The following is a 12,932-nucleotide window of genomic DNA, read 5'->3' as shown; positions in this document are numbered from 1 at the left end:
CTCGCAGGGTGTTGTCACGGCAGCCATCTCCCTCATCACCTGTCTCAGCTCGAAGAACCCAGATGAGTTCAAAACCTGTGTGTCCCTGGCTGTGTCTCGTCTGAGCAGGGTGTGTGTGCGCATGTGTGCATGTATACCTATCAAATCATGTATATCAGTCCAGCGATCCATCCTCCCTTTGCCCCAATGTCTCTATCACCAGGATTTCAACCAATCTCTCTTTCTCCTCCTCCCTTTATTCTTCTCCAGATTGTGTCGTCAGCCTCCACTGACCTGCAGGACTACACCTACTACTTTGTCCCGGCCCCGTGGCTGTCCTGTAAACTGTTGCGCCTGCTGCAGTGCTACCCCCCGCCGGAGGATGGTGCCGTGAAGGGCCGCCTGGTGGAGTGTCTGGAGACCATCCTGAACAAGGCCCAGGAACCACCCAAGTCCAAAAAGGTGCAGCACTCCAACGCCAAGAACGCCATCCTGTTCGAGGCCATCTCGCTCATTATCCACTACGACAGGTGAGGGGACTGTCTGTCTGTCAGTCTAGGCGTCTATTTCTTCTTCTTCTCTCCTTCTTTCAGTATCTCTTTCTCTGTATATTTTTCTTTCTCACATATACACTGAACAAAAATATTAACGCAACATGCAACAATTTCAAAGATTTTACTGAGTTACAGTTCATTAGGCCCTAATCTATGGATTTCACATGACTGGGAATACAGATATGCATCTTTTGGTCACAGATACCTTAAAAAAAAGGTACGGGCGTAGATCAGAAAACCAGTCCGTATCTGGTGTGACCACCATTTGCCTCATCTCCTTCGCATAGAGTTGATCAGGCTGTTGATTGTGGCCTGTGGAATGTTGTCCCACTCCTCTTCAATGACTGTGCGAAGTTGTTGGATATTGGCGGGAACTGGAACAAGCTGTCGTACACGTCGATCCAGAGCATCCCAAACATGCTCAAAGGGTGACATGTCTGAGTATGCAGGCCATGGAAGAACTGGGACATTTTCAGCTTCCAGGAATTGTGTACAGATCCTTGCGACATGGGGCTGTGCATTATCATGCTGAAACATGAGGTGATGGCAGCGGATGAATGGCACGACAATGGGCCTCAGATTCTTGTCATGGTATCTCTGTGTATTCAAATTGCCATTGATAAAATGCAATTGTGTTTGTTGTCGGTAGCTTATGCCTGCCCATACCATAACCCCACCGCCACCATGAGGCACTCTGATCACAACATTTACATCAGCCCATACGACGCCATACACACTGTGCCATCTGTTCGGTACAGTTGAAACCGGGATTCATCTGTGAAGAGCACACTTCTCCAGCATGCTAGTGGCCATCAAATGGGAGCATTTTCCCACTGAAGTTACGACGCCAAACTGCAGTCAGGTCAAGACCCTGGTGAGGACGACGAGCGATGGGAAACTGTTGAGCGTGAAAAACCCAGCAGCATTGCAGTTCTTGAAACAAACTGGTGCTCCTGGCACCTACTACCATACCCAGTTCAAATGCACTTAAATATTTTGTCTTGCCCGTTCACCCTCTGAATGGCACACATACACAATCCATGTCTCAAGGCGTAAAAATCATTCTTTAACCTGTCTCCTCCCCTTCATTTACACTGATTCGAAGTGGATTTAACAGGTGACATCAATAAGGGATCATAGCTTTCACCTGGATTCACCTGATCAGTCTATGTCATGGAAAGAGCTAATGTTTTGTATACTCAGTGTACACCTTATAGAGTCCATTCCCCCAACGAATTGAGGCTGTTCTGAGGGCAAAAGGGGGTGCAACTCAATATTAGGAAGGTGTTCCTAATGTTTTGTACACTCAGTGTCTATATACAGTGCTTTTAGAAAGGATTCGCACCCCTTGACTTTTTCCACATTTGTTGTTACAGCCTGAATTTAAAATTGATTAAATGTAGATATTGTATCACTGGTCTACACACAATACTCCATAATGTCAAAGTGGAATTATGTTTTTACACATTTCTACAAATTAATAAAAAATGAAAAGCTGAAATGTCTTGAGTCAGTAAGTATTCAACCTCTAAATAAGTTCAGGAGTAAACGTTTGCTTAACAAGTCACGTAATAAGTTGCATGGACTCACTCTGTGTGCAATACGTCTTTAACATTATATATATATATTTTCTTTTTCGCCCCAATTTCGTGATATCCAATTGGTAGTTACAGTCTTGTCCCATCTCTGCAACTCCCGTACGGACTCGGGAGAGGCGAAGGTCGAGAGCCATGCGTCCTCCGAAACACGACCCTGCCAAGCCGCACTGCTTCTTGACATACTGCTCGCTTAACCCAGAAGCCAGCCTCACCAATGTGTCGGAGGAAACACCGTACAACTGCTGACCATGTCAGCGTGCATGCGCCCGGCCCGCCACAAGAGTTGCTAGAGCGCGATGGGACAAGGACATCTCGGCCGGCCAAACCCTCCCCTAACCCGGACGATGCTGGGCCAATTGTGCACCGCCTCATGGGTCTCCCGGTCGCGGCCAGCTGTGACACAGCCCGGGATCGAACCCGGATCTAGTGACGCCTCAACCACCGCAATGCAGTGCCTTAGACCGCTGCGCCACTCGGGAGGCCCTTAACATGATTTTTTTAATGACTAAGTTATCTCTGTACTCCACACATACAATTATCTGTAAGATCCCTCAGTCGAGCAGTGAATTTCAAACACAGATTCAACCACAAAGACCAGGGAGGCTTTCCAATGCCTTGCAAAAAAAGGGCACCTATTGGGAGATGGGTAATAATTTTAAAAAGCAGACATTGAATATCCCTTTGAGCATGGTGAAGTTATTAATTACACTTTGGATGGTGTATCAATACACCCCGTCACTACAAAGATATAGGCTTCCTACTAACTCAGTTGCCGGAGAGGAAGGAAACCGCTCAGGGATTTCACCATGAGGCCAATGGTGACTTTAAAACAGTTTCTGAGTTTAATGGCTGTGATAGGAGAAAACTGAGGATAGTTACTCCACAATATTAACCTAATTGACAGAGTGAAAGGAAGGAAGCCTTTACAGAATAAAAATATTCAAAAACATGCATCCTTTTTGCAATAAGGCACTAAAGTAAAACTGTAAAAAATGTAGCAAAGAAATTAACTTTATATCCTGAATACAAAGCGTTATGTTTGGAGCAAATCCAACACAACACATTACTGAGTACCGCTCTTCATATTTTCAAGAATGTTGGTGGCTGCATCCTGTTATGGGTATGCTTGTCATCTGTAAGGACTAGGAGATTTTGGGGGGATAAAAATAAACGGAATAGAGATTAGCACAGGCAAAATCCTAGAGGAAAACCTGGTTCAGTCTGCTTTCCAACAGACACTGGGAGACAAATTCACCTTTCAGCAGGACAATAAAACTCAAGGCCAAATCTACACTGGAGTTGCTTACCAAGACGACATTGAATGTTCCTGAGTGGCCTAGTTACAGTTTTGCCTTAAATCGGCTTGAAAATCTATGGCAAGACTTGAAAATGGCTGTCTAGCAATGATCAACAACCAACTTGACAGAGCTTGAAGAATTTAAAATGAATAATGTGCAAATATTGTAATAATAATAATAATAATAATAATAATATGCCATTTAGTAGACCCTTTTATCCAAAGCGACTTACAGTCATGTGTGCATACATTTATACGTTTGGGTGGTCCCGGGGATCGAACCCACTACCCTGGCGTTACAAGCGCCATGCTCTACCAATTGAGCTACAGAGGACCACCAGGTGTCCAGGTGTGCAAAGCTCTTAGAGACTTAGCCAGAAAGACTCACAGCTGCAATCGATGCCAAAGGTGATTCTAACATGTATTGAATACTATATTGAATACTTTATTGAATACTGTATTTCATTTTCAATAAATTTGCTAACATTTCTAAAAACATGTTTTCACTTTGTCATTATGGGGTATTGTGTGTAGATGGGTGAGAGAAATCTATTTTATCAATTTTGAATTCAGCCTGTAACACAACAAAATGTGGAATAAGTCAAGGGGTATGTATTATTTTTTACGCACACACACACAGTATATTCCTCTTTCTACTCTCTCCCTCTCTCTGTGTATCTCTCTCTCTGTCTCTCTTTCTCATCCTAAACCTAAAGAATGGCAATTATGGTGTGGTGTGGCTCACTCTATCCCTCCACCTACCTCCCCCTCTCCAGTGAACCCAACCTGCTGGTGCGTGCTTGTAACCAGCTGGGTCAGTTTCTGCAGCACAGAGAGACCAACCTGCGCTACCTGGCTCTGGAGAGCATGTGTACCCTGGCCAGCTCGGAGTTCTCCCATGAGGCCGTCAAGACCCACATTGAGACCGTCATCAACGCACTCAAGGTCTGTCTCTGTCAAACTCACGCTACACACACACTCACCCTGCTCAGACGGGACACTGCTTTTTTGATTAACATTTTTGTTTTATGCACTTTGATGGATTTTGTAACATTTTATACCTTATCTTTTTCTCTCCAGACTGAGAGGGATGTGAGTGTTCGCCAGAGGGCTGCTGACCTGCTCTACGCCATGTGTGACCGTAGCAACGCCAAGCAGATCGTTGCCGAGATGCTCAGCTACCTGGAGACAGCCGACTACTCCATCAGAGAGGAGATGGTACGCGTCTGCGTGTGTGTATATTGTATGGTAACCACTGGGTGTATGCCTGCATGTGTGTCTTTGCGTTTGTGTCTGTGTCAAAGAGTGTGTAACCCAGCGGTTACCAAACTAGGGGTCGCCTGATATGAAAATGGTGTCGCGGGAGAATTTCCAAAATCTTGAAAAGAAATTGAACAGAATTACATTTAAAAAAAATATATATATATATTGTATCGTCTTTGTATCTCAAAATCATTGTAATGTGGTTAACCTTACAAATCTAAATGAACATTTTTTGAATCTAAAAGATTAAACTAGAGAGCGACCTTAGATCATGGGAAAAGGCCGCACTTGACCGTTGCACTTCAATCATTTCCACTGTGAATGGCTAGGCACGCTACGTTATAAAACCACACACTATTGCAGAGACTGACATACCGGCCGCAATTGATATAGTAAAAACAGTGTGTGGGGAGGCACAGAAACTCACATCAATACCTTTGTCAGATAACACTGTTAAATGAAGAATGTATGCTATTGCTAGCAATCAAGTGGAAACTCTGACTGAACGACTCAAACTCCCCAGCTTATGCTCTCCAAATGGACTTTAGCTGTGAGGGCTGAGATGCCCATGCATTGACCTTTGTTCGCTATACATGTTGTGGGATGCTATTCACAAGGACATCTTTTTCTGTCTCACACTTCCCAAGCATGAAACGGCACAGGGGATGTTCAGTGTGCTGTGTGGCTATATTGACAAAAAACAGATTCCATATGGTATCGAATGGTGGGCTTTTGCACAGATGGGGCTCCATCTATCAGGGAACAGCGGGCAGGCCTCTGCACTCTAGTTATGAATGTGTCTCCCTCTGCCATATGGACACATTGTATGATACACAGAGAGCAGCTGGTGGCAAAAGAGCTGAGCACAGAACTCTGAAATATACTGCAGCAGGTAACTTCGATTTGTAAACTACATCAAACCACATCCAATGCACGCACGCCTGTTCGCAAAACTATGTGGAGATATGTGATCAGAGCATGACAATGTTCTATTTCACACCGAGGCTTGGTGGTTATCGAGGGGGAGTGTTGGAGATAATTCTTTAAGAGAGGAATTGTTGTCATTCACAATGGATGTAAAAAAAAGACAGACTTGGTTGACTTTCTGTGTAATGAAAATAAAATAACAGAAAACAGCATCAGTAAGTGTCTCACACAAGTGCTGACTGCTTACCTCCAATGCTTGGAAGAGCACTTTGAGACGGACCTACATCCCAATCCGTTTGACTGTGATCCTGGCTCAGTTGGTTAGTGAAATTGAACAGCTGATCGAGCTGTCATGTGCTGCAGACAACACATTCACGGGTCACTACGGAGGGGTTTTGGTTCCTGACTCAAAGGGAATACCCTGCCGTCTCCCTCTAAGCATTAATGCCGCGTTCAAAACAACTGGGAACTCGGAAATCTCACACTTCCGACTTCTGTGCGTTCAAGACAACTGGGAATTCGAAAAGAAATCAGCACTGACTGGGAAAAAATTGTTTTGAACTGTCATCCAACTCGAGAATTCGGGACTCTTTCTAGAGCTCTGACTTTCCGACTTAAAGATCACTGACATCGTGATCCGAGTTCCCAGTTGTCTTGAAAGCACCATAAAACTCATGGTAGGCTACCATTTGCCAGCTCATATCTGTGTGAAGCTGGATTCCGTGCTCTCGTCTGCATTAAAACCAAATATCGATCCAGGTTGGATGTGACAGCAGAGATGAGGTGCGCACTGTCGATCACGCCCCTTGACTTTGAGAAGCTCCGACGTGACATGCAACAAGCACATCCATCTCATTAGTGGTGGTGAGATAAGATACATTTTGTCAGACTAATTTGCAATAGACTGCTCCACATTAAAAGTATGTGTTGGTGAGTTAAGAAGACAATCAGAAATACTGTTAGAATGTTTTTCAATTGACTGCCATAGCCCCAAATAAAAAAGTAAACATGGCTGTTATTTAGTTTTTTTTATCGCATGGGTGTGGTCGCAAGAATTTTCAGATATCAAAATAGGGTCGTGGGCCAAAAAAGTTTGGGAACCCCTGGTGTTAACTCTCTGCTCCCTCTCTCCCAGGTGTTGAAGGTGGCCATCCTGGCAGAGAAGTATGCGGTGGACTACTCATGGTATGTGGACACCATCCTTAACCTCATCCGCATTGCTGGGGACTACGTGAGCGAGGAGGTGTGGTACCGCGTCATCCAGATTGTCATCAACCGCGACGACGTGCAGGGCTACGCCGCCAAGACTGTCTTTGAGGTAGGGGTTCCCCAAGCCGGAAACGTCTGGATCCAATGGTGCTCTTTTTATCTCAGCTTGGAAATTCCTCAATCATATTCCCTGGTTGAGTACATTAGGGTGAAAACGTTTTTAAAACTATTGCAAAGGGAATCAAAAACCTGTGTTTTTTTTATAAAGTCCTCCCTGTTTGAGTAATTTGTTTCTGTTTGGTGCCTAATGAACACGTCCCTGAAGACCCATAGCATTTGGCTATCATAAAATCTGTTCAAATAACTTATGTTTTTAACTGTCCCCCTCCGCCCCCTCTCCAGGCGCTGCAGGCCCCAGCCTGTCATGAGAACATGGTGAAGGTGGGGGGGTACATCCTGGGAGAGTTTGGAAACCTCATCGCCGGGGACCCCCGCTCCAGGTGAGTGGTGGCCTCTCCCACACCAGTGACATCATCAACCTGAGACGCACACAAATATGCGGCTCCTTGTTTTCGGATGTATTAATCAGGTTTTTCCTCCCCCTCTTTCTCTCTTTTCTTTTTATGGTTCTACCTTTTTGTCATCCTTCTCTCCATCTTCTTCTCCATTCACATCCTCTCTCCTCTCTTCCCGCTATTATTTTATCTCCATACCGCTCCTCTTTCTCTCTCTCTATTCTCTCTCATCTCTCACTCTCACTCTCCTCCCTCTCTCTCCTCTTTCTCATCCCTGTCTCCAGCCCTCTGGTCCAGTTCAACCTGCTCCACTCTAAGTTCCACCTGTGTTCGGTGCCCACACGTGCCCTGCTGCTCTCCGCCTACATCAAGTTCATCAACCTGTTCCCAGAGACCAAGGCCACCATCCAGGAGGTGCTTCGCTCCGACAGCCAGATCAGGAACTCTGACGTGGAGCTGCAGCAGAGGGCCGTGGAGTACCTCAAGCTCTCCTCCATCGCCAGCACCGATGTCCTGGTGAGGACTTGGGTTTTTGATCTGTAAAAAAAAATACATATATTTGTAGGTGTTCTGACACTTTATTGAGACTGGTTGGAAGGGTGGGCACAGGGATCGAACCCTGGTCTCCAGTGGAGAGTCGTATATGTGACTGTGCCAGGGGGTGTTACCACTACACACACAGCTCTTACCTGGCTACCCTTCCACATCGCTCTGACGAACTGACGTTTCTTTTCCACAATGAATCTGGATTTGCCCCTCTCCCCAACAATTTCTAGAATGTGAACCCATTTTTACCGTTCTGATTGGTCCCAGAAACTGATGGGTTGGGCCAGAGCCGGTCTACAAGATGACGTTATCAACTTTGATAATCTGATTGGTTAGATTTCTTAGACTATCCAATCGCTGATGAATTTGTTTTGTACAACGCCCCTCATTTTAAAGCCATACAAACGACTTCTACGGTAGCAGTTTCAGACTCTCTGTGGCGAACAACAGAGCAGAGGAAGAATTTAGTGTGAGGCGTCAGGCTACCACAGCTCTGCACTTGTTTTTGTTATTTTACTGATCTTTCATTGCCTCTTGTTTTCTTTCTTTTCTTCTTTTTTTTACTGCAAAGTATGTTGCCATTTTAAATGCACTTACAGTGCCTTCGTAAAGTATTCATACCCCTTCACTTACTCCACATTTTGTTGTTACAGCCTGAATTAAATAATAATCTCACCCATTTACACACAATACCCCATAATGACAAAGTAAAAACATGTTTTTAGAAATCTTTGCAAATGTATTGAAAATGAAATACAGAAATATCTCATTTACATAAGTATTCACACCCCTGAGTCAATACATGTTAGAATCACCTTTGGCAGCGATTACAGCTGTGAGCCTTTCTGGGTATGTCTCTAAGATATTTGCACTCCTGGATTGTACAATATTTGCCCATTATTCTTTTCAAAATTCTTCAAGCTCTGTCAAATTGGTTGTTGATCATTGCTAGACAGCCATTTTAAAGTATTGTCATAGATTTTCAAGCCGATTTAAGTCAAAACTGTAACTCAGCCACTCAGGAACATTCACTGTCTTCTTGATAAGCAACTCTAGAGTAGATTTGGCCTTGTGTTTTAAGTTATTGTCCTGCTGAAAGGTGAATTCATCTCCCCCAGTGTCTGGTGGAAATCAGACTGAAACAAGTTTTTCTCTTGAATTTTGCCTGTGCTTAGCTCCATTCCATTATTTTTATCCTGAAAAACTCTGCAGTCCTTAACGATTACAAGCATACCCATAACATGATGCAGCCACCACTATGCTTGAAAATATGGAGAGTGGAACTCAGTAATGTGTTGTATTGGATTTGCCCCAAACATAACACTTTGTATTCAGTATAAAAAGTGCATTTTTTTGCAGTATTATTTTAGTGCCTTGTTGCAAACAGAATGCATGTATTTAATGTCTGCTTTTTATTTTTTACCCATCTACCAATAGCTGCCCTTCTTTGCGAGGAATTGGAAAACCTCCCTGGTCTTTGTGGTTGAATTTGTGTTTGAAATTCACTGCTTGACAGAGGGACCTTACAGATAATTGCATGTGTGGGGTACAGAGATGAGGTAGTCATTCAAAAATCATGTTAAACACAATTATTGTCCATGCAACATATTATGTGACTTGTTAAGCACATTTTTACTCCTGAACTTATTTAGGCTTGCCATAACAAAGGGTATGAATACTTGACTCAAGATATTTCAGCTTTTCACTTCTAATACATTTTGTAAAAATGTTGCTGTAACACAACAAAATGTGGAAAAAGTCAAGGGTTATGAATACTTTTCTGAAGGCACTGTAGAATACTTTTTGATTTGATTGCAGGCCACAGAGCAGCAACAACATAACCTTGCAGTGTTCAGCTGCGGTTCAGTGTTTCAAATGTGAACCTAAACCATTGTCATGGACGTTGCTATACGGTCACAGGCCTGACAGGATTTGTAAATAGTCATAACTGTAACCCCAGTGACTGGTTTAGTCACATTGCCATAACAGTAACCACATAACAACAGCTACCATGAGCCTTGTTTATTGACTTGCCTGGTCAAAGAATGGTGTCTTTCTGGCTCTCCTTCCCCCTCTCTCTCCCTTTCTCTCCCTCCTTCCCCTCTTCCTCTCCCTCCTTCCGCCTCTTCAGGCCACTGTGCTGGAGGAGATGCCTCCCTTCCCAGAGAGGGAGTCGTCCATCTTGGCCAAGCTGAAGAAGAAGAAGGGTCCAGGTGCTGTGTCGGTAGAGCTGGAGGACGGCAAGGAGAGAGGAGAGCTCAATGGTGGAGGGGACAGGGGGGGCGACGCTGCCATCGCAGCCTCTAACGCTGTGAGCATCCAATTCAATATACTGTATCTGCATACCAAATGGCACCTATTACCTACAAAAGAAGTGCATTAACCCCCAGAGTCGATGTCCGCACACCTGTGGAAATCGAATTAGCATAAACAAATGTTTTTGCATGGGGTGTGTCTCAATCCATTGCATCCGTCAATGGCGGCCTTCTGCAGTCAAAGGTGGCCAAGTTACTGCGGTGTTTGTCAGACCATGAGACATCCAGAAAATCGGTCTTCTCACGAAAACCTCTGTAGCGTCTGAACCACTCTATGGAAAGATGAGACTCAAGAACACGATGGTGTTCTCCGTTTTGCTCTGATGTCGGTATTGCCGATCTGCCAACTTCTGTCTGTAGTGCCCAAACAGTTTGGGACTGCACACTAATATGAGACTCTCACGAACACATACATGTTGGTTGTTTTGCTCTAGGATGCCCACAAGCCTCACAAGACTCGTCTGAAGGTAGCCCGTTACCAGTTTAAAAAATGAATGGAAGTAAATATGGAAGTAGTTTAGTGGCAAAATAAATTGGTTAAATAATTACCTGATCTTTCTTATACACTATTTATACAAAAGTATGTGGACACCCCTTCAAATTAGTGGATTCGGCTATTTCAGCCACACCCGTTGCTGACGTGTATAAAATCACAGCCGTGCAATCTCCATAGACGAACATTGGCAGTAGAATGGCCTTACAGAAGTGCTCAGTGACTTTCAACGTGGCACCGTCATAAGATGCCACCGTTCCAACAAGTCAGTTCGTCCAATTTCTGCCCTGCTAGAGGTGCCCCGGTAGCTGCTGTTATTCTGAAGTCTAGGAGCAACAATGGCTCAGCCGCGAAGTGGTAGGCCACACAAGCTCACAGAACGGGACCGCTGAGTGCTGAAGCACGTAACGCGTCTGTCCTCGGTTGCAACACTCACTACCAGGTTCCAAACTGCCTCTGGAAGCAACATCAGCACAAGAACTGTTCGTCGGGAGCTTCATGAAATGGGTTTCCATGGCCGAGCAGCCGCACACAAACAAACCTAAGATCACCATGCGCAATGCCAAGTGTCGGCTGGAGTGGTGTAAAGATCGGCTCCATTGGACTCTGGAGCGGTGGAAACTGTAAAGTTTTGTGGAGGAGGAATAATGGTCTGGGGCTGTTTTTCATGGTTCGGGCTAGGCCCCTTAGTTCCAGTGAAGAGAATTCTTAACGCTACAGCATACAATGACATTCTAGATGATTCTTCCAACTTGGTGGAAATAGTTTGGGGAAGGCCCTTTCCAGTTTCAGCATGACAATGCCCCCGTGCACAAAGCGAGGTCCATACCGTGCACAAAGCGAGGTCCATACAGTAATGGTTTGTCGAGATCGTTGTGGAAGAACTTGACTGGCCTGCACAGAGCCCTGAGCTCAACCCCATCGAACACCTTTGAGATGAATTGGAACACCGACTGCGAGCCAGGCCTAATCGCCCGACATCAGTGCCCGACCTCACTAAGTCCTCGCAGCAATGTTCCAACATCTAGTGGAAAGCCTTCCCAGAAGAGTGGAGGCTGTTATAGCAGCAAAGGGGGGGGGCAACTCCATATTAATGCCCATGATTTTGGAATGAGATATTCGACAAGCAGGTGTCCACATACTTTTGGTCGTGTAGTGTATCTCTCAGATATAGGACAGACATTTTAAAACAAACTTCCTTTTGATATTTTTTTTTTCCATGTATGAATCTGTTATTGAATGCGTTTCTATGGGCTAATAGCAGTAAGGCCAAATTCAATGTTTTTTTATTTTTATGTATACCTAAAGGGGACCTAAAATTCCAAATCCAATAGCTAAATGATCCTTGGTATGACCATCTTAATAGATAGCTTAGTAGACCCTCCCGCCCTTGTCATCTTTGTTGTTCTACGAAGGGGAAATTAGTTTGTAACAATTTCAAGACACAGCACAATGACATAAATCACTTGTATTCGAAAACCGGTGGCAGTTGAAAGAGATGGTGAACGCTTTGGAAAAAACACAATCACTGTCTGTGTATTGGATTTAGTTTAATATTCTCAAAACACTGCTATTATTATACAATTGTTTTCTCTCTCGCTCCCTCTGTTCTCTCTCTCTCTGTTCTCTCCCACCCTCTGTTCTCTGTCCATCTTTCTCTGTCTTCCAGTCCACCCCCTCCCCTTCAGCGGATCTGCTTGGCCTTCGTTCGGCCGCTCCCGTTAGTGGGGCCGCTCCCAGTGCAGGCAGCCTATTGGTTGATGTGTTTTCAGAGGCGGGGCCTGCTGCCTCCTCTGCCGGTGTGAACGACGACGGCTTCCTGAGGTGAATGTTCACCCTGTGACTAGAAGACTCCCATAGACACAGATCTGGGATCAGCCTAAATTACCCCCCCCACCCCCCACCCTCCAAGCCTACCCTTAGAAATTCAAAACTGACCTAAGATCAGTGTCTAGTAGCAACTTGATGTTGTTTGTGGTGTGGTTGTTGTGTCTTAGTTGTCCAGATGCACTGTGGTAGAATATGAAGCTAGCTCTTGAAAATTAGCGTTGTTGTTTTAATTCTTATGACGCTTGCTGTCTGTGATATGTGCTGGTCATCTGTTTTTCTATCAGTCAGTCTTCTTGTTTCCTCTGCGTCTTCTATGTGTAATCTTGTCTGTTCTCTTTTTATCTTGCTGTCTATGTGACTGTCTTTCTCTTTTCTTACTTTCTCTCCTTCCCCTTTTCTATTTCCC

General features: G+C 44.6%; 1 protein-coding gene across 6 annotated transcripts in view; it reads left to right on the top strand.

The window, feature by feature from the left end:
* Positions 1-12,932, top strand: part of LOC123491232 (AP-2 complex subunit alpha-2-like) — a 66,401-nt gene that overhangs the window by 35,044 nt on the left and 18,425 nt on the right. For all 6 annotated transcript variants that reach the window (XM_045221383.1, XM_045221381.1, XM_045221379.1 and 3 more), the window contains exons 5-13: positions 8-109; positions 250-509; positions 4,205-4,373; positions 4,509-4,646; positions 6,754-6,936; positions 7,230-7,327; positions 7,627-7,858; positions 10,020-10,199; positions 12,366-12,520. In XM_045221383.1, coding sequence (XP_045077318.1) covers positions 8-109; positions 250-509; positions 4,205-4,373; positions 4,509-4,646; positions 6,754-6,936; positions 7,230-7,327; positions 7,627-7,858; positions 10,020-10,199; positions 12,366-12,520 — 1,517 coding nt within the window. The remainder of the gene's footprint in view (positions 1-7; positions 110-249; positions 510-4,204; positions 4,374-4,508; positions 4,647-6,753; positions 6,937-7,229; positions 7,328-7,626; positions 7,859-10,019; positions 10,200-12,365; positions 12,521-12,932) is intronic.

The sequence above is a fragment of the Coregonus clupeaformis genome, chromosome 7, assembly GCF_020615455.1.
Source record: "Coregonus clupeaformis isolate EN_2021a chromosome 7, ASM2061545v1, whole genome shotgun sequence".
In the NCBI taxonomy this organism is placed as follows: domain Eukaryota; kingdom Metazoa; phylum Chordata; class Actinopteri; order Salmoniformes; family Salmonidae; genus Coregonus; species Coregonus clupeaformis.
This window is presented reverse-complemented; position numbering and strand designations above follow the sequence as displayed.